The 23,744-nt window shown below is 36.1% G+C and overlaps 1 protein-coding gene across 2 annotated transcripts in view; it reads left to right on the top strand.

Moving 5' to 3' along the window:
- Positions 1 to 23,744, top strand: part of ITFG1 (integrin alpha FG-GAP repeat containing 1) — an 88,080-nt gene that overhangs the window by 49,854 nt on the left and 14,482 nt on the right. For both annotated transcript variants that reach the window (XM_080410826.1, XM_080410827.1), the window contains exons 10-14: positions 533 to 705; positions 9,805 to 9,955; positions 10,432 to 10,540; positions 14,399 to 14,442; positions 16,762 to 16,840. In XM_080410826.1, coding sequence (XP_080266952.1) covers positions 533 to 705; positions 9,805 to 9,955; positions 10,432 to 10,540; positions 14,399 to 14,442; positions 16,762 to 16,840 — 556 coding nt within the window. The remainder of the gene's footprint in view (positions 1 to 532; positions 706 to 9,804; positions 9,956 to 10,431; positions 10,541 to 14,398; positions 14,443 to 16,761; positions 16,841 to 23,744) is intronic.

The raw sequence follows: 23,744 nt of genomic DNA, 5'->3' as shown, positions 1-23,744 counted from the left end.
CATATTGATAGTATCCCCCCAATATGGTGTTGTCCACAAAATTAATGCATTGCATCCCTTCTCCAGTTTTAAGTATGCCCATTGTTGGCAATTCCGGGAAGAAAAAAGGGACTCAGGAGCCCGAGGCTCTGATATGGTTTGGGCTAACCTATACTTAAAGATTAATACAGATTTCAGGCAAGCCTGAATTTCTCCATACACTGGACACATTCCAAAGCACAGGTTCTTTATTTTTCAGCCTTATCTTTTTCTTTTTTTGTTGTTGTTTTTTGAGGTTTTTTGTTTTGTTTGGTTTGGGTTTGTTTTTCTCCTGTTCCGGAATAATTTAGTGCATAGAAAAGACTTCAAATTATTTTTTTCATTTGGTGACAGAGTTAGGAAATAAGCCTTATTTTCTCTTTGGAGATTTGTAAATAGTTAAGAATCCTGAAGCAGTGAAGAAACCTCAGCTGTTTTAAACAGAATTAGGTTGTTTAAATAAATAAAATTGATTTCCTTACCAGCTGTTCTTTTTTTTTGTTTTATTTTACAGTGGATTCCAGTCTTGCAAGACTTCAGAAATAAAGACACACTCTGGGGCTTTGTACCATATCCAAGTGACAAACCTTCAACGGAAATGTTGTTTCCGATTACACTTCATATTGGAGATTACAATATGGACGGCTACCCAGATGCTCTTGCTATACTACAGAACACATCTGGAAGGTAGAGTATATGTAAACTGAGAAATTAAGACTATCAAATGCATGCCCAGTCATCAGTCATACAAAGTGATAATTTTAGTGCGTCTCGTTCGTTTTATCATGTGAACACGGCTTTCGATCTCTGCTAAATGTTTCCCTTTTTAAAAGGTATGCATTTACATGGTATATTCAGAATGCATAATTGTATAGGCTCGAACTGTGACTTTTGGTGGGGAATTGCACCACGGAGTGCAGTATAAAGTACCATTTTAGGCACTCTTCACAGATCAAAGGAGCCGATTATCTCTCCATTTCCTTTCCCAAATCATCTTCTGTAAAATCCTGACTTCAGCTTTCAGTGTTGGCTAGTTACAGCAGGCTGCTGGGAGTTGGGGAACCTGTTCCATGCTGTCACATGGCGTGAACACCGATCAGTGACTGTGCTGAAAAATGCAATAGTGTTTTTTCCCTTTTGAGAACCATGAGTTTTAGATAACCTAATAACTTACCAGTGATTTTTATATTGTCCAACTTTAGCTGAAATAAACTCTTCCCTCTCAAAAAAAAGAAGCTTCTAACCTTTCCTATTAAATTTGTCAGTGTAATCTTTCTCCTCCTTTCTTTTTTTCATTACTTGCTTTCCCAATACCTTGCATTGCTATCATCTGGTGTTAGGTGGGAGGGGACATGTAGTGATGCTCGCAGGGGGACCACTGTACGTCGAGGAGTTAGTGATCCACAGAACAGCTGACCTCAGTAGGTGCATGCCTGTGCAGTTCTGCACATACCGCTTGGCTGCAGGATAAACGTAGCCAGCTAATCGTAGCGGAGAAGCCTGTAGGCAGCTCTCACTTGGCACCTGGTGATGATACCACTAGCATGTCCTTGTCTTTACCTTGAGGTGAAGCAGCACGTTTTCATGTGAACATCCTTTTGCTTGACAGCAGAAATTATGAATAGACTTGTTTACTTCTAAGAAAAACGTAAAAGAGCTCTAGAGATGATAATGCCAGCGCACCTCACTACAGACAGGATCTATGCAGCATGCTCTGTTCCAGCTAGAGGTCTGTCTGGGGCTGTGCAGCTTGGGTTTTCCAACATCTGAAGAGATGTAAGATTACCTATGCTATCCCCTTTTTCTTCCTCATGTCATTGCTTGTGAAAGGTATTTTTAATCAATAACTTATGGGCTTTCAGCATCTTCTTTACTGCAGTCTAGGACAAATACTTAACACTAGTGCATTGCAAGGCAAAATAAGTCTCTCTCACAGGTGTATTTGTTATCTTCCTCTGGATGGTATTTTGGATGAGCTTGGGTGCAGGTTCATAGTTCGAATTAATACTCGGTAAGGAAGAGAACTGAGGAGCTCGCTTTGGTGCTTAAAACAGCATATAGACAGAATTTAGATGCTAAAGTCACAGAAGTCAGTTCAGATCCTCTAGTGGTTGCCTAAACATGAGTCACCCACTGACATTTTTGTGTTAAGCAGTTCTTCAGACACTGACACATACCTAAAAATGACCCAGTTTGAAGAGTTACGTGCTTGTATTCAGCCTACATGATCTGATTCAGAGATAAGGCAGTGAGCAGCTGAGCTCTGTCTCTGTTCCTCTGAGCCTTAAAATAACTAGCACAGCAGCTGTTTATGTTCAGATATGGCAGAGAAGGAGGTGATGTGTTACTGCCCAGAACTTGCATAGGCAAAGTTAAAGCACTCAGGCCCTGAATGTCATGTTTTTCACTCCATAGCCTTGCTCAGTTGGGAGTTTGCATCTTCTGTTCAGCGGTCATTGAATAAAGACTGTAAACAGTCTAGAGAGCAGACTAGAACCAATTTTTCTTTTTCCATAGAAATACCGTGACGTCTAAACTATGAAGTTGTTCTTGTCTTTGTTTTTACTTAAGCCCCACAGATCTAGTATTTTTAGCTGTACTGTGGGTGACCTTCTACTGTATATCCTCATAGCTAGTACACTTCAGGAGGACTTTGTGAAGATTTACATATTCAGAAGTTTATTTGAAGTTATTTTATCACTTAAGATTCTCAGGAGCCTCTCTCCTCTGGCTGGTGTATAATTGTGGCAATGTAATATCACGTAAAAGATTTAAGTATTTTGTAAATAATTACTCCTGTGAAAGCCCAGGAAGTTACCTATCTCTCATTGCAATGAATTACTGTGATACACTTTTATATTTATTCTCCTTGCTTCTAAAATTATTTGTTTATTCAGTTGGGTGCGTCTTGAAGTTATTTTGAAACTTGACTTCAAGGTTGAGTGACACAGTAAGGCATAAGGACTGAAGGTAGTGGGAGATGATTTGACTAGTTATTCAAAGGGAGGTTCAGAGAGCTGAGGAAGTCTGGCAAAAAAAAGGGTAAGTAAACTAAAAATTAAGAAATACATTGCATGTTAACACAGTATATTTCCAGTATTTATAGAAAAGAAATGGAAACAGAGTCTTCATACTTTGGGAGGGGAATGAAAGTCACGTTTTTTGCGCCCACTATGTAATGTCACTTTCAGAGTACTATTAATTCATTGTTTCTGAGGGACCCAAGCAAATACTTCCTTTTAAAATGTGTAACTGGGTCACAGAGTGGAGAGAATTAAAACAACGTGTGAATTAAATGAAAAGCTCTTCTTAAATCAGAGCAAATTAAAATGAAAACCTTATTTAATTGATTTAAAACACTTCTGGATCGAGCTGTTTATTTCTTTCTCTGAAGCCTTTCATGCTACATCTACTGATCTAATTTCAGTGATTGATTACTGTGATTAAATGATAAAAGCATTTTTGTAAACTCTTGACCTCAATCTGTGCTATAGTCTAGGAGGCCTAGCTTCTAGTTGCTGTCTGTGACTTAAAGAAATTAAAGGAGGCAGAAACCATTTTATTCATCTGAAAGTATACCGATACATGATAATGGAAGAATGTGATTAAAATCAATTACATGCTTTCATCACAATTCAGGAAAGCACTTTCATATGAAATCCTTAAAAATGCCTACAAAACACTGAAATGAAGACATGTCAATTAGGAATAATTTTGGTTTACTGTCCTTCCAGGTAAGTCAGGAAAATTATTATTAGCTTCAAGATTCTTGGAACTGCTATAAGACTACACTGTTTCTCTTTCCATATCCTTTGCTTTCAAATAAGTGTGTGATTTTTCTGACAACATGGAGACATGGGGTTCTTTTTTGTTAGTGCTGTTAAAGAAATCTTACTTGTTTGCAGGTGTGGTGGGGATTTGAACCGAGAAACTCAATAAATTCCACCAGGTGAAAATACTGCATTTGCAGTTGGTTCTTACGTATTTATCTGTCCATTATGAATTCTTTTAATTTCTGTCTTGAGTCAAAACCTGCACATTAGAATTCCAGTCCACAGATTTTTTTCTTTAGGCTAGATACGTACATGAATTTTTCTTCCTTCTAGTTATGACTGTATTAGAAATCGTGTATGTATATAGAATAATAATAGGTAAAGGGATTTCATCAGTAGTTATTGCTTGCTTCACCTGTACTTCCTATCTTATCTAAATGTATTCATTTTTTCACAAGCTGGTTTTAAATTTACTCTGGTAACATTGAAAGTTTAAGTACTGCATATGAGTCTATAAACACCTATCTTTCTCCCACCTAATTAGATGAAACAAACTTTATTTAACCACTTATTTCCAAATTATATTTTGTTGCAAACTAATAGTTGGCATCTTGCAAACATGTAATCTAAGGAAGCATTTTTTAAATTATGCTTTTATTTAAAGGGAATGTGTTTCACTGGTAAAATAATGGTAAAGCTGGAAATACAGTATCTCTCTCTGACATTGGTGACAAATAACAGTAAAGACTGAAATAGGGAGAACAAAGAGCTGGATATGGACAGTTCAGTGAAAAATGTTGAGTATAATACAGGTCTAGAAAATTTTCCAGGTATTCATGCTCAGTTTTGAATTAATATATATGTATTACAGTTTTATATGGGTATACTTGAAAGGACTCTTATTTGACCAAATTGACTCTTCCTAAATCACTGTTAGTTGTCACTTGTCAGAAGTAAGGTTGGAGAGAGGACTACTTTTAAATATAGGATTGATGAGCACCTTGTAATTGAGCAAATCTGAAAAAAAACCAGAGGCAAATTCAATTATTCTGAATGTCTGGAGTAAGATATTAGTCACTTAAATGTCCCCTGTATAACTGTAAATGAATGAACCTAAAATTGACAGTGAGAGATGTATGAAATGAAGCAGTAAATATTTAATTCTAATTGCAAAGTAATGTGTTAAAATAAAACGAGGTAAGTCTTCAGTCTTTCTTTGGGGTTAAGCCTTGCTTATTCAGTTTTACTAAATCAGCTTTGCTGCATAGATGACTTAGGTCAGAAGGTTCCAAACTGTGGTTAACCCTATACTTTATTGAGCATCGTTCTTAGGCTGCTTGGGATAAAGTTATGCATGCTGTACACAATTTCGCTGCCACTGTGTATACGTTGGTGTATATACCTAACTATTAAAAGTGCTGCAAATAGCATGCTAAGGTTGGTATGCTAGTCTTAGTTCAGAATTTTTTTGCTTTGACTCTTCTCAGTATTTAAGCTGTGTTGTTTGATATTGGCGGTTACACATCTGTGTAGCACTTCAGCATTGATTGTTAAGGTTTTACCATTGTAGCAGTGTCTGTCTTTATGTGTTTTCCTGTAGGCTTACAGGGACACTGTTTTGTCGTTTTAAGGATGCTGATGATTTTATTTGTTACAGGGAGATTTTTTTTCTGGTGGTGTTAAACTTCAAAATTTGGTTCATAATAACAGGAAGGTCATAAACTTGCTCTTGGTAATTGCAGCATGCAGCAGAAATAAAACACAGAGGTCAATCCTTTGATGTTGGCGATGGTGCTGTATTAAAGCCCTAAATAACATAAGAACTCAACTGGCAGCTCATAGGCCAAATCCAGAGGTCAGGAGTTGGTCCAAGAGAGAACCGAACAGCTGAGGAGGCAGTGAACAGCTGGTTTCTAGAACTTCCCTCTGCAGACAGTAAGGCACTGCAACACCCTTGTTGGTGCAGCCTTTCAAAAGAATGGCCCACAGGCTGAGCTGTCATCCTCCCATGCTGAGATGTAGCACATGAGAGGTCCCATATCAGCGCAGCCCTGGGAGTGGGCTGGGACTGAGAAGGATCAAGACAGACATAATGTGGCTACCAATTGCTAAAACATTTTATGTATATATATTTTCTTTCTGTTCTGATTTCCATTAATGTGTAATCAAAATGTAAAATTAGTAATGTTTTATTTCAGTGTGTATTTTTAATCTTGAATTAAGTCAAGTGGGAATCACTTGACTGTGCACGTGAAAGAATGAAGTTTGTGCAGAAAGACAAATAGTTATAACATGCAGCCTTCAGTGGAACTTGGAGCGTAGCTCAACTTGAAAACTAGATGCAGGTTTAAAGCACTAAGGGTGTTTATATACATGGATGAGAAGAAGGCTGCAAGTACCCTGCTGTTTAGATTTTTGTTGTTGTTGTTATTGGTTCTTTCTGCATTTCTGGTGTAAACCTGAAGACTGTCCCCCACCACCAGATAGGCACTTTCAGGTTTTTTCTGTCTTCAGAAGTTGTTGTGTGAGCACATTCATTTGCTTTTTAGAGGTTTTTTAAACTGTTCCTAGGTATCGTAGGTAATTTCCACATATTAATGATAAAAGCCTTACCTAGTATGTTATCAAGAGATAATGGGCTGAAAATGTATGAGGAAAGGGAAAGTCATGTTCACCCAATTTCAGTCAAAGGAGGAACTACTTAAACATAAATGTATCAGAAATTATTTTTTTCAGCACAAACTACTAACATTTCAAGAGCATATTTTAGTTGGCTAATGCTCTTCAAATACTAGTGGCAGGATATGTCATTCAAAATTCGGGTCCGAAATATGAGGAAAGTTAAGAATCAAACTAAGTTAAATGTGAGTTTGTAACTTATTTTCTTGCTATAAATACTATCCATTTTTTAAAAAGGAAAAAACAAGATGGTGTAGAAGACATCTTGGTGATGTTCTCAAGTTAAAGCATTTGTTTATAAGCTACGTGTCTAATAAGTTGTTAACTCTTCTCATCCTGCTTTTCAAAGATGCTTTTAGATTAAATAAGAGGAATTTAATGCTGGTATAGAAGTCAAAGTAATTTAAGATGTTCATAAAATAAATGCCAAGGAATTGCCTTGGAAATTGACAGGAAAGAGGGCTCAGCTTTAATTATAAAACTAATAATAGCTGGCTTGTAAAACCTCTGTATGCTTCCAGTGAAGTGATGCATTTCTGTAAATTCCACTTAAAAAAAAAAAAAAAAAGCCAAAACTTAAAAGAAATTGAGTATTGCAGTTCACATTTAAACCTTATTTTATCCCATCTTTCTTACCAATAGCAGTAGTTTTTATTAGCTTTAGAATGTCATTATTTTTGTTTGTTACTGTGCAATTTCTTAACTTTTCTATGGTAATCAGTAACACTGACTTCAAAAAATCAAAATAAAAAAAATCAGATTTCAACTTCCTATAACTCACAGCAGTGAATCTAAACTTATGTGTATGTACTTGTAGGTATAGTTAATATTTACTGCAGCTTAACATTTATATATAACACCTTTGAGCTGTTATTTTACTAGGCAAGCTTGTATTTGTATTTCAAAAGGAACTCTATGGATATAAATCAGTAGTACTTTGAAATGAAATTCCCCCAGCCTGTTAAGGTAAACGTTAGTAGATTTTCAGCTATATTGTGATTAAGGATTCTCCAGACCTCTGCTGCTCTGCCACAAGGGACACTACATTTATGATATTATTTTTTTTTCCTCTACAAGATACCTGCCCTGTGATGTAGTTCTCAGTCTTCAGCATCTGTTTAGGGTTTGGGATTGGGTTTTTTCTTCCTGTTGTTTGTCTTGTGTTTCCCTTCTTAATAGAGAAGAGTGAAGAAAAGTGGCACTTTGATTAGTATCTTCCTTTTTTCTCACAATGCAGTTGGTGTTATGTTATTTTTTGTCCAGTTTGTAATGTTTTGAAAGTCATTAAATGCATGCTACCAAGGAAAGGAATTCAAAAAGTTTCCAGTAGTAAATAAACTTCTTGTGTCTGTCTGTTCACAAGGCTTATAGTTTAGACTTGAACAACTCTCTGTACATAGGGCGTAGTGCAAGCTTGACAATCTTTTGTCTTTAAAATAATTATCACGTAATACTTTTTTGGAATTTAAAAAAAATGTGAACTGAAACAAAGCATCTTTGTAAAACTTTCTCCAAATTAAAAAAAATGTATGTCAAGATGAAGAAAAAGAGAAATTGAAAGAATTCATGTAGCTCAGGTTGTCACCTTACCTTACAGTTGGTTAATCTAATATGATACGTATGTAATACATTAAATTGTGATACATTAACAATTTTATAATGTGTAATATAGTAACCATTTCAAGTTATGAGTTTTTCAATACAGGTAATACTGTGTCTTAAATGTTGCGGATCGCCTCATTTCATTTTGGCCAGATATTAATTCAATATACTCATACTTCTAACAGTGAAATAGTAAAAAGTGGATTGTTCGTATGAAACTTCAATCAAATGCAGGCATATGGCAGAAAAAATGAAGGCCTAATTTGTGTATTTTTCACAGATGCTCAATAAATGTGATTATAAGGTTTAGAGGGAAATGTTTAAATATATCATTTTACTTTTGACACATCTTACAGAGAACAAAATCCTACATTTTTCCTATTGCAGGTTCTGAAATACTAGCTTGGCAACAGGCAAGGAAACTGATATACTTTGCTGTCAGATATTTTTTTTTTTCTCAGGGTAAATGTTTTGCCCTTCTCTAACTATTTCTGAAGTGGATAGAGCAGATATATGGATGTTGTTGTGGGATATGATTCTTAGAAGTAGCAAATTATTGCAAATATGCCAAAGAAACAAAGAGAAATAAACACTTTCCTAAGGAGAGATGGTTATGCGTGTGCATGTGTGTGACTGCATCCTGGAGGCACTGGATGCTGTTAAGATACAGAAAAACACATTACTGTCACCCTCCAAAACAGCAGTGTGTTCAAGGTCATAATGAAGAAGTGATTCTGGTTATTGCCCTGGGCTCTGACACACTTAGCTAGCTTTACAGAACGTTGTCTGCTCAGTCTCCTGGCTCTGCCCCCAGAAAGAGAGGAGGAAACTTCATCTGTTCCCATTGCCAAGGCAATGATGGATTCTAGTAGGCTCCCAGGATACAGACCTGCCAAAGATTCAGACTCCTGGTTGGTAAAGTCTGAAGGTTTTCACAGTTCTGATGGGAGTGGCAACGTTGCAGTATCAGAGACGGCATATAACGCTATTAGTCATCAGTGTGCATGTATAAACCCTGTGTCTCACACTGACCAGTGGGCATGTATTAGATAAATCCCTTAGAAGGGAGATTTTGCTATACTAGACCGGGTACTCTTGTTTGTTTCTGCCTATCTTTCTGCCTGTATTTGTTATATGTCAGCAAATGTCCAGTTTGGTTTGTCCTATTTTTACTGTGCTAGTAGGTTGGGGTTTGTGTTTTATATTTTGCTTTGAAACAACGGAAAACATACCAATAGAGATTTGGTTTAATCTTAAATTTGTGTAAAACATCATGCAACGTGTCAGAAAACTTCTTAATGGACCTGAGGAGGGAAGAGATAAAGTAATGAGAAAGCACTGACACTTTTTAAGTAGTGTTTAAGATGAAGGACTGTGGAGGGAGTAAGGAAAATGGCAGATAAGTGCACATATACTTGTTTCAGAATACACTAAGAATATGTTCAGTCTTTTGAGAGGATAGTTAATGAAATTATTCCTGCTAATTTGGACCCATTTATTCAGTGTATTCATTGGTTTAAGTCAGGCATGACAATGGTTGTAATTTGTCTGTAAAGTACACAAAAATGCTTATGGATTTTAAAGTATCCAGTGGCTGCTAGCTTTGTTTTTATTATATTTAACTTCAGCAGACTTATATTATTTAACTACAGTATTTTTGTAATGTCTATTATTTAGACTGTTTATAGCAAATAAATTGGTTTATGTATATATATATATATATGTTTTACAGCAATCAACAAGCATTTTTACTAGAAAATGTCCCATGCAATAATGTAAGCTGCAAGAGTGTACGTCGCATGTTTAAAGTTTTTTGGGAGCTCTCGGACCTTAATCAAATCAAGGATGCAGTGGTAGCAACCTTCTTTGACATATATGAAGATGTAAGTCGAACTATTCACTGCAGCAAACATCTCTCTGTGTTGCTGTCTGTGTGTGTGCCGTTGGCAGAATGCTTTGTAGAAATGTTGGCTTTATAGCACATGGCAGGCAGTGCCTTCAGCCTGGGAAATTTACTCTTTAGATGCTCCCTGGAAGGTGAGCAGAGAGCAGCAGCCCACCCCTGTGTAGAAGTTTGCTGGTTCTCCATATGCTGCAGTTGAGCTGCTCTCTTCAGTGGCAAGAAAAAAGCCACGGACTACGTGTGTTGTCCTGTTTAGCTGTGGATGGCGCAGATTGTCCTAAATTGCCATAGATTAATAAGATTTGAAAGCTATTAAAATTAGTAGCGAATGTGTAAACTTTGCTGCACACGCTCTAATTTTTTTTCTTTGTATCTCTAAGGGAATTTGTTTCCTAAATTTAGATCTTATCTAGACTAAATCAGCATTCTAACATAAACTTTATTTTTCCCCTCTAGGGAATCTTGGATATCATTGTGCTAAGCAAAGGCTACTCCAACAAGGACTTTGCTATCCATACATTAAAAAATAACTTTGAAGCAGATGCCTATTTTGTTAAAGTTATTGGTAAGTTAATCACTGTATAATCAAGTGAAAATGGAGAAAAATGTAAATATTTGAGCCTCTGTATATGAACACATGATGGCAATGCTCTGTGTATAGAAAGGACAAATCACAGCATGGAAAATATTAGGGACTGCAGAAATCTCTTGTTACAGAATCTGAGCTTGGAGAAGTTGGTTTTGTTTCATTTCAAAGGAGTTTTTTCTAGTTTTTATTTTAGTGTACTTATTAAAAATCAAAGTAATTTTGCCCACTATTTTCAGCACATCACCTCTTTTTAATATCAATGTTGACCCAAATGACTTCTAAATAAGTGTTCATCATCTCTTGAGTGTGTAATTTTTTTTTTTACAAGAATGCATATCTTATTTCACTCATTAACTAGAGGCAGGCTAAATCTTTCTTTTCATTCTGGACCTTTCCTTCTGCATCCCAGCAAAATTCTACAGAATACTAGGTCTTTAAAAACTAATTTCTCTGGCTTCTGAAGGAAACACAAGAATTACCAAGTATCTAATAATACAATCTGCAGGGAAAAAGCACATGGAAACAAGTTATTCAGCCTCAAAGAGAAGTGTAAGAAAGATGCATGTCTTCAATCCATAATGATGCGTGACAATGGGGGAAGCGTGTTCTGTGTGTCCATGCAGGATACAACATAAAGTAACAGGCTACCAACAGTAAATAGTAAGAATAATTTCCTAAATGATGGGTCATGAAGTACTAAAATAAATTCCTGGAGAAACTGCAGAGTTATCAACATTAGAGGACCTGAGCGCCAGATGGAAGAAATTCTGTTGTATATTTAATTTTTTTTGAAGGAAAGGGTTGGAAGAGCTGAACAAACTTATGAGGCCCCTTCTGTGAATCTTTTGTACAGTACCTTCACTTATCTCCTCATATAACATAATGCTGTTAGTATAAAAATTACATGAGATCTACACATATCTACCATTCAACTTCAGTATTTTTTTTAAACTTGTGATTCTATTTAAAATTTGGAGGAAGATTAGCTTGTAAGTTATTAATCTGAGGAAAAATATAATTATGCTTGCACATGTAAATATGTATGCCATAGTGAGATGGAAAGGAACCACAAGAAATTACAGCAATATTGACTTGAAGGAACATGCTTTGTTTTTCTACGACTGCATTTTTATTTTGCCTATTTGCCGAAACCCAGGCAAGAAACAATAGCCAATTGCACTTATTTTCATCTGTGCCTTGAGGTGCTTGCAGTATTTTCTTTCCAGCCAGGACTTCTGCCTTTTTTGCTGTACCTCTGTCATATCAAGCCTACTTTACTGGAGCTCTTTTCTGTATCATCTGGAAATGGTGCAGAATCTAGTACAAAATGGGCTAGCTTCACTTCAGTGACGATTGGCATGGTGTGTATTTTGCTTATGCTGCATGATCAGTTCTGAGAGCCAGTTTGTTTCCATGTGTGAGTCAGTCTGGTGTTTTCAGCCTAAAAGCACCACACAGCACAAAACATCTTGCTGTAAAAGCATAAAACGGCAGTGAACATGGCAAGGGTGTGCGAATTACTTAGAGGCTTGGTTTAAAAGGGTAGAGTTAGATTATGACATTTTGTAATTGAGAGTAATTAGGTTTTGAAATTGCACACCCTACCATCGTCTTCAACTGCAAAGGTGTTGGGCCTTGAGCTCATTGCTTGTCGGTCTTCCTTGATTTTTTGAGAAAGAGGGAAAAATTGAGGCTGTACGTGAGCTTATGAGGACAAAGCTAAACAGGAACAACTAGAGGTTCACCTTCAAAAATTGTATTTGCCTTCATGTTATTTAAATGCATCTAATGCTTCTAAAGCACATATTCTGCACACCATAAGATAAACAGAACTGCAGCTACCACTGGGGGCTGATGCATTTATTACCTTCTCCTTAGCTTGAGCTTTATGCTCATAATAATGCCCTATAACGATTTGTCATTTTGATGGAAGCCTTCTTTTAAATAATGCTGTATATAGGTAGTGTAATTCATACAAGCAGGCAGAAAATCCTCCTGAAAAATCTTCCATTTCACAAAGCCATATTAGAGTTGTAATTGTGTGATATTTTTATGGAGAAAGGAGTAATTTGCAACATGCTTTTTGATTCACTCTGTGTAAATCTCTCTCAAAAATTGGAGCAAATCTTTTTTAGCACCCTTTTAGGGTGTGAGTATTTTTGCACAGAAACCTCAGGAAATGGGAATTAACGAGTGGTCTAAAGATATTTTTATTGAGATACAGGGGAGAGTATTTCTAACAAAGCATGCTTTATGCGAGTTAATCATAATCAACAAATGCGTTGTGTTCGCTTATTTAGCATATGGACAATGAAAACAGTTTTGCTTATTATAGCTGATGTATGTCAGACATACTTCGTGAGATTATTTGTTCCAGTAGTGAAACTGAACAGCAAACAGCAGTGTACTATTTCACATTAAAATGGGAAGCGTTGGTTGTACTTGCATACACACACAAAATAAACTTTGAGCTTAAAAAGCCTATTTGTAGATCTATTTGCAAATACATAGTCTTCAAATTCTGCTTTGCCACACCTTCATCTTACCTGTCCAGATGAATTTTTTGGTTTGTATAAAAATACTAGATTTTTCTGTATTTGGAAATTTCAACATTTTGAAATTGCAAGCAAAGAATGGTAACTTGGGAGTCATGACAGTTGTTAATATTCACATACACAACTTTTGAAACATTCTTTAACTAGAACAGTACTGTTTCTGACTCCAGTAGGAAATGATTTCTGATCAGTCTATTACATTATGAACATCTTATGGGCACCTTTTAGTATTTTGCTGTCCCCAAACACTTTGTACCCTAAATTCTATGGAACCTTGAAGTAAGCAGAAAATGCTTTAAAAAAAACTCCTGGTGGTTAGGGTGACCTGTCCTCAAATCTGGTGCAAATCTTAATTTTCGCTATTTGCCACACTTGCTTTGGGATGCCATAATTCATGGAGAAGTTACAGTTTTACTCAGCTTGGATACTGCCTGGTCTGTATTCTCTTCCCTGCTCATAGCCATTTACTGGGCTGCTGCTCAACCTAACTGTTGTCGTTTGAATTCCAAATTTTGCATCAGAATGACACCTTGGATTAGTGTGTGTATGTGTATGATGGTGTTTGTTTTGAAGGCATTTTAGTACTGATGTTCTAATAATGTGATGGGGTGATCTAGGTTACAGAACAGACAGCTTTCATTGTCATTTAGTTGATTATAAATAAGGGTTTAACGGCTATTTCTGTAATTTAACTGATTATTTGAAACTAAAAAGTTTTATATAAGTAATTGAACATAAGGCTTTAGATATTAAGTAGCATTATACACATCCATTTATAATACTTTTTAATTCACAGAATAGGTAATGAGATTTTTGTTAGTTACAGCTTTTGTAAATTGTTTTAAATGAAGCTGTAAGACTATCCGATATATAGAAGGAAAAGTCTTCACCTTTTTACCTGTTAAAACAGTAAAGCTGAATCTCTGCCAATATTTTTAAGTGGTTAGAAACGAAGAATAATGACTAAAATATACAGTCCACAATTAACAAAATGTTTTAATTCGGTATATTTTTAACTGGCAAATCTCTCCTTTTGAAGCTGATCAACTGTGAGGTATGAAAAAACAGTGACTAGCTGCTTAATTTCTGTGAAGAAGTATGCTTCAAACACATTAGGGATTTTTTTATACATTAACATGCCATATAGAAGACATTTATTTTCTTTATGTATTTTAATGGATACCTGACACTGTTACTATACTTTAAGAGATTTCAGAGGTAGTGCTTGTAAGATGGCTTGTTCACATAAACGCTACAAACTCACTTTTTGTTTTTGCAGTTCTCAGTGGCCTCTGTTCTAATGACTGTCCTCGGAAAGTAACGGTAAGTATAACTGTAACTTTGCGTTACTATTTAGCTTCAAATAAGCTGAAGTTTAATTATACCAAAAACTTTCCACATATTAAGACAGTTATTGGCTGGAAAAATGTGTAATCCAAATCGTGACTGGGCAAGTTTTGCATATTTGAGACCCATACCTTTTGCCAGCTGCCCGCTCGGAGATTAAAGCAGTTGACTAATTCTGCAGTGGGCTTCATTACCAAGCATCATGAGGTCTGGAATATACCAGATAGGAGAAAAAACTTACAAAATACAGCTGGATGCCCAAACTGTGTAGTGTGCCAAGACTTGTTCTGTGCAGTCAGAAAGGCCAGTCAAAAGTAATTATGGGACATATTCAGCCATGTAGCCACTTCTGGACTAAAATACAGTAAGTGGGTACAATCATAGAATGGTTTGGGTTGGAAGGGACCTTAAAGACCATTTGGTTCCAGCCCCCCTGCCATGGGCAGGGACACCTTCCACTAGACCAGGTTGCTCAATGCCCCATCCAGCCTGGCCTTGGACACTGCCAGGGATGGGGCATCCACAGCTTCTCTGGGCAACCTCTTCCAGTGCCTCACCACCCTCACAGTAAAGAATTTCTTCCTCCTATCTAATGTAAATCTACCCTCTTACAGTTTAAAACCATTGCCCCTCGTCCTATCACTACAGGCCCTACTAAAGTCTGTCCCCATCTTTCTTATAAGCCCCCGTTAGGTACTGGCAGGCTGCTGTAAGGTCTCATTGGAGCCTTCTCTTCTCCAGGCTGAACAACCCCAACTCTCTCAGCCTCTCAACAATGAAGGAAATATACTTGGTTCTGACGATTCTACAGATAGCTACAATGCATGTGCTGTTTTCTATTTAAATTATTTTAATCATCTCCAGATACACTGCAACTCACCCACCAAACTTTCAATTAACAAATTCTTTAGCAGTGTTCACAGTGGAAGCTGGCCTAAAAGAGGAACTTAGAGGAATCCGTGCTAGCATTAGCATTTTAGTTCTGCAAAAACATTAGATTTCATTTTGACTTGAAAATACAAAAAATGCTTCAAATGAAATCGTTTTTCTTCAAGCCTATTTTAAGACATAGAGTTTAATTTCTGAAATAAAATAATAAAGGGATTTGATAGTTTTATTAGCTTAATTGCAAAACTGAAGGGAAGGTTTAAAAAACAAGTCTTCACAACAGTGTTGGTGAGCATTTCAGTATCAAGATCATTGAAACACTATTGCTTACACTGTAATAGAAGTTCTCTGTTAGAAAGTAAGATTGGGCCAGTTACCTGGCACAAAAAAAAAGAAAAAACCAACAGATTTTCACCTTACTTGCTCATCTTTCATAGTTCTGCATTAACATCACCCTTGTGGTCTCCCTACTCTTCATTGTAATCAATTATTATTTCTCAGGCTTTGGTCCTGTCTCATCATTTTCACTTATTGCTATGGTTTAGAACTTATTATTTTTTGAGGCATGGTGTGAAACATGTCATCATCTCTTCTTTCAGTGTTCTTTCTGTAACTCATTTGAAAGATTTTTACTGGATTTGATGCCCTAATATCAGCTTGAATTCAACATTAAAAAAAAAAAAAAAAAAAGGGAAACTGTCTTTAAAATCTCTTCTTCCAGTTGTCCCTTACCCACCACAGCAGATAACTGTTCCCTTCCTTTCTTACTTAGGTGCAGTTGTTATGGTTCATCTCTCAGTAATCCACAATTTCCTTTGATATTTCAATTTATTTTCTAATTTAATTTAATTTTTATCCATAACTGTACTTTGATGTTTAAATACGTTTTCTCCCTCAAGAGAAGTTGCTTAAAATATATATTGGTACTCAACAAGTAACTGTTCAGTCACTTTCATGAATTAAATAAAACACTGCTAAGTAATGATAACAAAATTTTGAATTTGTGTAGTGTTTTTTAATTCAGAAAGACCATCAAGACAGTGCATTCTCTCAGACAATATCAGATGAGTTCTGCTTTCTCAGAACATGCAGTTATTTCTTTGAATTTTTAGGGTCGTTTTTTTTCTTTTACTTGTAACTTCCAAGGAAACAGTAAACCTTTTGCCAGAAGACTAAATAGTATTGCTTTCTTCATGAAAAAGTAAATGTTGCTTCGCAAAGTGATTAGCCTTATTTTGAAAATTTAATTTCCACATAATGCTATGATCAAAACAGTTGCAAGATTTTGAAATTATCCATATCAAAAGGAAATCATTAATCTAGAAACATTTTTTTGTTGCTTTACTGTTTTATTACTATAGCTTTGTCTGTTCCTAAAATTTTGCCTTCTTTCCCCCCACCTTGTAGCCTTTTGGTGTTAATCAGCCTGGTCCTTACATCATGTACACTACTGTAGATGCAAATGGATACCTGAAAAATGGGTCAGGTAAGATAACCTCGTAACAAGAGTACATATGGCATGGGCTGTCTGTATATACTTCTCAGTAACCTAAGAGCTGGAAAGAAGTCTCCGAGTGAAATGGGACGGTTTTGAGTAGTGTCTTCAGTTTACAAGGCAAAAAAACCCTAATCCCTTTTTTTCTTTACAGATTGCATATTTATTACAAACATTGCACCTGCATTATTTTTTCTTCTGTTCCGTGCAAATTGGGTTTGACCAGTTAGCTGTGTCTTGCCCAATCTGAAAAATCATTGGCTATAGTATCATCAGTTTGCAAAATAGCGTAAACTTCTAATGATTTACTTTTTCTACCAGTTCCTTAGCAATTATACATTAAGAAACAACAGTGGCCTTGAAATACCTAAGTAGAATCTTGTAGCTACATGGAAAAGTATCAACGTAACATTCAGTAAACAAAGAATATATTTTTCTGGAGTTGTTGGCTGTGGCAGGCTAACAGGCATCTATAAAATCATCAGTAACATGAGGAAGATAGAGAATGGCTGCATCCTTTCACATAATAAAAGAACTACAAGATGTCAAAGAATCATTAGGTAACAGGGTCAAAATAAATGGAAAGAAGCAGTGCTTCGTGCAGCTTGTAGCTTAACTAGAAGTTTAATCACGTGAGATGTTGCAAATGCTACAGTTCACATGAGTCCAAAAACAAAGGAGTCAAAAAAGGAATAATCCATTGGGCCATGGTCCAAGCAGTGCCTAATGTTAGAATATCCTGGGGTTTATAGGTGACTGTACTAAGTGTTCTATTAGTCTAACTTATGCCTGTTACTTATGACCATAATGGACTCACCTCTTGCTTAGGCAAAAAAATGCAAAACTTGCAAGCCAAAACATGATAGGAGTATGTATGTCTGTAAGTTGCACCATTCTGGCTTCTTCCCAATGGTGCCAGTCATCTGCATCTGTCACTCAAGTCTTATTTCAAATTAAATTAAACTCAGATTTTTTTAAAAAAAGTTCCCTATAATTCACTGGGGAAATGGTATTCTGCGTAACACTGATTTAAATAATAGCAATAATTTAGGGGGGAAAATGTTGACATGTTAAGATCCTAAATCAATGATAATGTTCTTACCTTAAAGACTGTGCTCAGGACTGTTAATTCCACCCTGGAAAAAAAAATACAAAGAAGATACCCTGAAATACAAGCCAGATAGCTGCAAAAACATATCCTGATGTTCTCTACCACTTCTGTATTTATACATGCTTAAATATGGGTTTGGAAGCTCAAAAGTATTCACGTACATTTTAATCAAACCAATAATTAATGCTAACATGAAAATGTAGAATATTTTTTCTAACTGTTGCACAAATTCATTTTAACAAACTAATTGTCATTTCAGTTGTGCATTCAGCATCATTGCTCTGAAGGTGTTCTTCATAAGCTAAACTTAAAAAGAGCTTACATATTTAGTTAGGAACACTTAAAACCCCATGATGAGTTTAGAGATTTTTAGTTACACTACACTCTGTTACTATCTGACCCGTGCCCTTAGGCAGCCACTTCTGTTAGGGTGACAACTGGCATATCTCATTATTGTCATTTACCAAGATGAAGGCTTGCAAACTTTGTCAGTACCAAGTCACGCTACAGCCTATCTTGTTAACCATATCAGAAAATACTGATAAAGGCCTATGCAGGATCTTCCTCCTTATTTCTCAAAAGCCTGGGTTCCTGTGAATGTGAAACTTACTTCAGTATGCTGTCTTTTTGGTTATTTGTGGTCCCTAATAACTTTTGAATCCACTAGTTTACTTAAGCCAAGTTTAACTGGAGCATACGTGCCTCAATTAAAACTCTACCTGTTCTGTAAAAAACAGCAGTTTGGTAGAAGACAAAATTCCCCATGAGGAAAAGACTTTAGTTGGAGATTGACAGGTATTTGCTCTGGTTTTGTCCTTGGGCTGCCCATATGGTCATAACGCATGCAGTTGCAATTAGCCATAGCCTGAAATACTCTCACCCAAGCTGTAACGAAGGAGCATAGCAGAAAAAAAGCTTAGTGTACTGTAGAGGGTTTATGGGGAAATAGAAGATAAGGCTAAATGGTGTTGCAGGTTCCATACAGGAGGTAGGGCTGCCTGCAAAGACATGCAGGCTTCATATTCGTACAAATATAGACATCCTTAGTTTCACTGTTTCTATTGCGCTTTTGAAAGCATTTTGTCCCAGGACAGGTTTGTAGGTATTCCTGCGGTGTTATCCATATTACTTGAACCCCCATTAGAGTGCCTTTTCTGTTCTGTTCTTCTCAATGACCAGGTATCTCGGGTTTGTCCTCTTTTTGCTTCCATGTTGCATATTGGCTTTAGAATTGAGTTTCTGATAGGATACCAGTAAACCATACACTTCAATACTTCAAGCAATTTTGTTGTACCTGTTCCTTTTTTAAAAGATAGAGTACCTGGTTTTCAAAACAACAGAGGTATAAATCATTTGGAATTTACTTCATATCTTGGTAAAGAGTAAAATCTTTTACTTTCACAAATTTGCATAAAAGAGATTGAAGTTAACTAATCGCTCCTTGTGCTGTTAACTGAAGTACCTGCAGTTGGTCACTGCCCCCCGTACTCTTTGGGGCTGTCTTGGAATATGGACCTTCTGATCGAGCTTCTTCCTGAGAGCTGCTGTCAGCTACTGGAAACTGCTATGATTTCTGTATTACAGAATCTTTTTCTAGCTTGCCTCTAAAGGTTAGTTGAGTGTATTCATTGGGTGAACGTGCATCTAAATGAAGAAATCGGTGGGGTTTAAGTAGTGTAATGTATTTATTCCTTCAGGCTTACTAGGACTTAATGCAGGCCTGCCTAAATATAAACTAAATGAAAACACAGCATCATAGTTCCTTTGGCCATGTGAATTGTGAATTATGCATAGATAGCTATGCACAATCTTATGATTGGAGAAGTAACAAAACAGACAGTTTGTCTAAAAAAACAAACAGGAAAACCATCAAACTGACCCTTTTTTTCTACTTTAGGATAAAGTGCTATAAGATGATATAAATCAAAAAAACAGCATAACCTTTGCTTAGATCTAATTATACTCATTTAGATTCATTGTTCATGTTGTCAGAAGTTTTTAACTCTTGCTGCTTGTTTGTAATTAACACGATCTCAGACTTAGAAATCTGACGTTTTAAGGGAACTCATACAATACGCTTAAAAAAATCATGCCTAATAGCTAATAGAATCTATATTATTAGATTCTTAAATATTTTAAATTCCGGATATAATAAATAGTAACTGTAGAGGACTGAAACTTGGCATATCTGAATGATGTATGACATGCTGCTTTTTAAAATAAATTTGATTTTTATAAATTGACATGATTTTAATCAGAGGATGACAAAATAATGGATTCGTGGGATTTCAAGTGCAGAATATCTATTTAAAGATTAATTCACAGCAGTATAAACTGATTCAAAACCCCGCTTTGAGGAAACACAAGTTTAGATGGGTTTGTTTTGTTAATGTTTGACCATTTGGCACTTACTACTTAAGGAAGCTTAAAAAATAACCCAGTGGCAAAATAAAGGTCTTGTTCCAACTACAGACAGCTGTGTAATGGAAGAATGCACATAGCTTACAAATTCCTTACATCTGTGGGGAATAAAGCTAGCTTAAAATTTGGACCTATGTAATGTATAATTTCTTAATTTTTTTTTCTGGTTCTGTCTTCCAAGAACAAAACCAAATACATTCTTCTTAAACATTATCTTTAGGGTTTAGTGAGTTTGGTTGTTTGTGGGGGAGGGGGCAGTGCTTTTAGAAATGCAGTGGTTTACAGTTTGCTCTAGGAAACGGCTATCAAATATGATTTAATACGGGTATAGTACCATTCATCTTCACTGCTACCATATTTACAATAATAAAAACCTAACAGACTCAAATCATGATGAATTTCCTTTTCTGTTTTGGCATTATGAAATAATGGTAATGAATTTCAAGTGCATTTATGACCCTAGCAGTATTGCTACAGGGAAATTTCTAATACTGTCTTTGATAAGTTTCATGAATGTAGTATGTTAATAGATTTTTTTTGAGTCGGTATAATTCCTGCAAGAACTTTTCAAAGTCATGTTTTCAGAAGTTATTATATTAAGTTTGTAGCTAGACTTTATTCTTTTATGAGTCCTACTCATAAACTTTGGTGAATGTTTGAACTACTTTAAAACTAATTTTCATCAAGTTATTTGCATTGCTTATATAATATCATGGAACAATCCATATCTAAAGCTTTTAATTGTATGAAAGAAATTATGGGATAATCTGATAGCTTGTAATTATATTTTTAAAATAATTCATCTCTTTCACAAGAAGTAATACGGCTAACATAGTTGGTTTTCTAATTAAAACAATGATCACCATTCCTTCCCCACCTCCCGCCCCATCAGCTGATGCTATTTGTTGTCTCAACCACTAGTCTTAGCGGTCTTAGTTTTACCTGGACCACTGAAACCAAATTATCTAGTCACCTTAAGTTACCCTTCCAGTCCTGGGCTAAAGTAGATCCTACAGTACTCAAATGTCCACCATTCTGCTTCTGTTCTTCCTGATTCTCAGGTCTTTAGTTCTGAATTATGCTGTCTTTCATGTATGCAATATTCATGCAAAGAGTAAAATAAAAAAGCCCATATGGCTGTCCTTATCTAATTAATTTTAAGGTTCTTTGATCTGCCAAGCCTTAACTACAGGAAATTTGCATAATTACGAGGGGTTTTCTGAAATGTTGTTAGAATTGTACTCTCTTCTATTAATAATCCTGTATGTTGTTAAAAGATAGCAGAAACATTCTGTGCTTTTACTTCACGTTCACGTTGCTCAATTCACTTCTAATCTTACAACAAGAAGTACTGTTAAATTAGCTGCAAGGAATAACAATTGCCAAAGAGAGCATTAGAATTGAGAACTGCTGGGTAATAAGGAATTTTATGCTGAGATCAGGTCCAGGTGTAAATCTAGGAGAAGTATGTAAACTCAAATTGAAGTCATGCTTCCCAATCTGTTTCCTTTGATCTGCTTTTCCATTCCCCACTTCTTTTGGAGTTATTTTTAAGGAGACCCCACAGTTAAGTAGAAGTGTCAACCAGGATTTTCAGCTCAACATCTGCATTTCCAGGCTTTTTTGGCTTTTAATAAATTACTGATATTATTTTGGCATGGTGTTTTTCAGCTGAATCCTGTGAGCAACAATGCATAGCATAAACTAGAGTATAATAACTAGGGTATAATATCTAAAGTTGAGCACAGAGTAATTCAAAGCGGTTCTTTGGGTGGAGGGGTATGCATAAAATGAATTTAGTAAAGCTAACCAAATGCAAGCTTTTGGGCTGTGTTGGGGTTTTTTTAATTTAGTTTTTTTTTACAAATTGTTGGTTATGAAATAGCTCTACTAATTCTCTTTGTTTTTTAATAGAATTTTGCTTAATGACTGGTGCCAATTAGGTTACTGCAGGTGGCATCTATATGGTTCTATTTGTTAACCTTGGCCAAAATGCTGGCATTTGATTTTTGCAAGCTGAAGGGGGTCCCAATAATGACCCTTTGTGTTTTCCTGAGAAGGCTACCTACTTGATATGTTTGGTTTCATTTATTTTATTGCTAATAACACACGCTGATTTTTTTTTTAGAATTAAGGTCCTTGTGGACCCAAAACAACATAAATATGATCAGATACTTTAAAGTTAATAGGCAGCAGCTGTTAATTTACTGACTTTTTTTCAGAAACTGCACAAGGACAGTTTCGTATTGTAGCACCAGCACAAGGCAGGCATTATAGATTTGTTACTGCAGTGTTGCCTGGTCAAGGACTGAATGAGTCAGATGGCTGGGGACTCCTGTAGAGGCTTCATACTATGAACATCAGGCTGCCTTTAACCATCAGCATCTTTTTACCCTGTTTTTCCTTCTGATACCCCTTCCCCTTTCACCACAACTCAATTTTTCTGTCTTCCTGCTTGCTTTTTCCATCTTCTGTGTAACATCGGAACCCTCAAATACCTTTTCTTTCTCTCCTTTATAGGAATTCCTGGCCCTGAAGTCTGCCTGTCTGCAGACAGGCAGATAGAAGGATAAGACTATGCATTGCCATAACCACAGGCGGTACTGGCTGACTCCTTAGTGTGTTGTCTAGCCAGGCAGCTGAGGCAAAAATGCTCACAGCTCCCTCTTGCCATTTTTGTGATAAGGACACCTATGGGAGTGGAGGGCCTGTTATCCTGTGCCACGTGTGGCATACCCAAAATATTTTTAATATATATTTTTTGATACACCACCTGTCTTAGATGCACCAGATGAACCCAGGCCCAACCTGGCTGGAGTTTCAGGTTGATATATAGTTCCATGTTTTCACTTCTACTTAAAATGGAAGAGTATCTTCTGTATTTCAGCCTGTTCTACAGACAACTTAATTTTCACTCTTAAATAAAAATATGCTGATCGACTTAGAGTTTGAAATAAATGGGGTCAGAGTTGCAGTTAGTGTCCACCAAAAATATCAATCCTGTGGGCCAGGAACAGCAGAGCAATAAATGTTTAAGGTTTACTCAAAGATCAATATCCATATGTAGGCACAGGATTGTCGTATCAATAGGTTCATTGAATTGCTCATATGGATCAAGTCATAGTTCATTTAAGCATCTGTATGACTGAAGCTATATGGACTGATAGCCTTTGCAATTCTCATTTCAGAGCTCTTTCATTTAGCTGATTTTGCTTTGTTTTGTTTTAAACCTTCATGGCAGAATGGCCTTTCACATGCTGTTAAGTCATGCCCTTCTGGATTTTTCAAATCTGCTTACTCTTCCCTGTTGTTGCATTGAGTTCTCATGCTGTTTAGCTAAATTGGATTGTGAGGCGAACACAT

Source organism: Falco punctatus (genome assembly GCF_963210335.1).
Source record: "Falco punctatus genome assembly, chromosome: 14".
Taxonomy (NCBI): domain Eukaryota; kingdom Metazoa; phylum Chordata; class Aves; order Falconiformes; family Falconidae; genus Falco; species Falco punctatus.
Note: the sequence above shows the minus strand (reverse complement) of the source record. Positions and strands in the feature narration are given on the sequence as shown.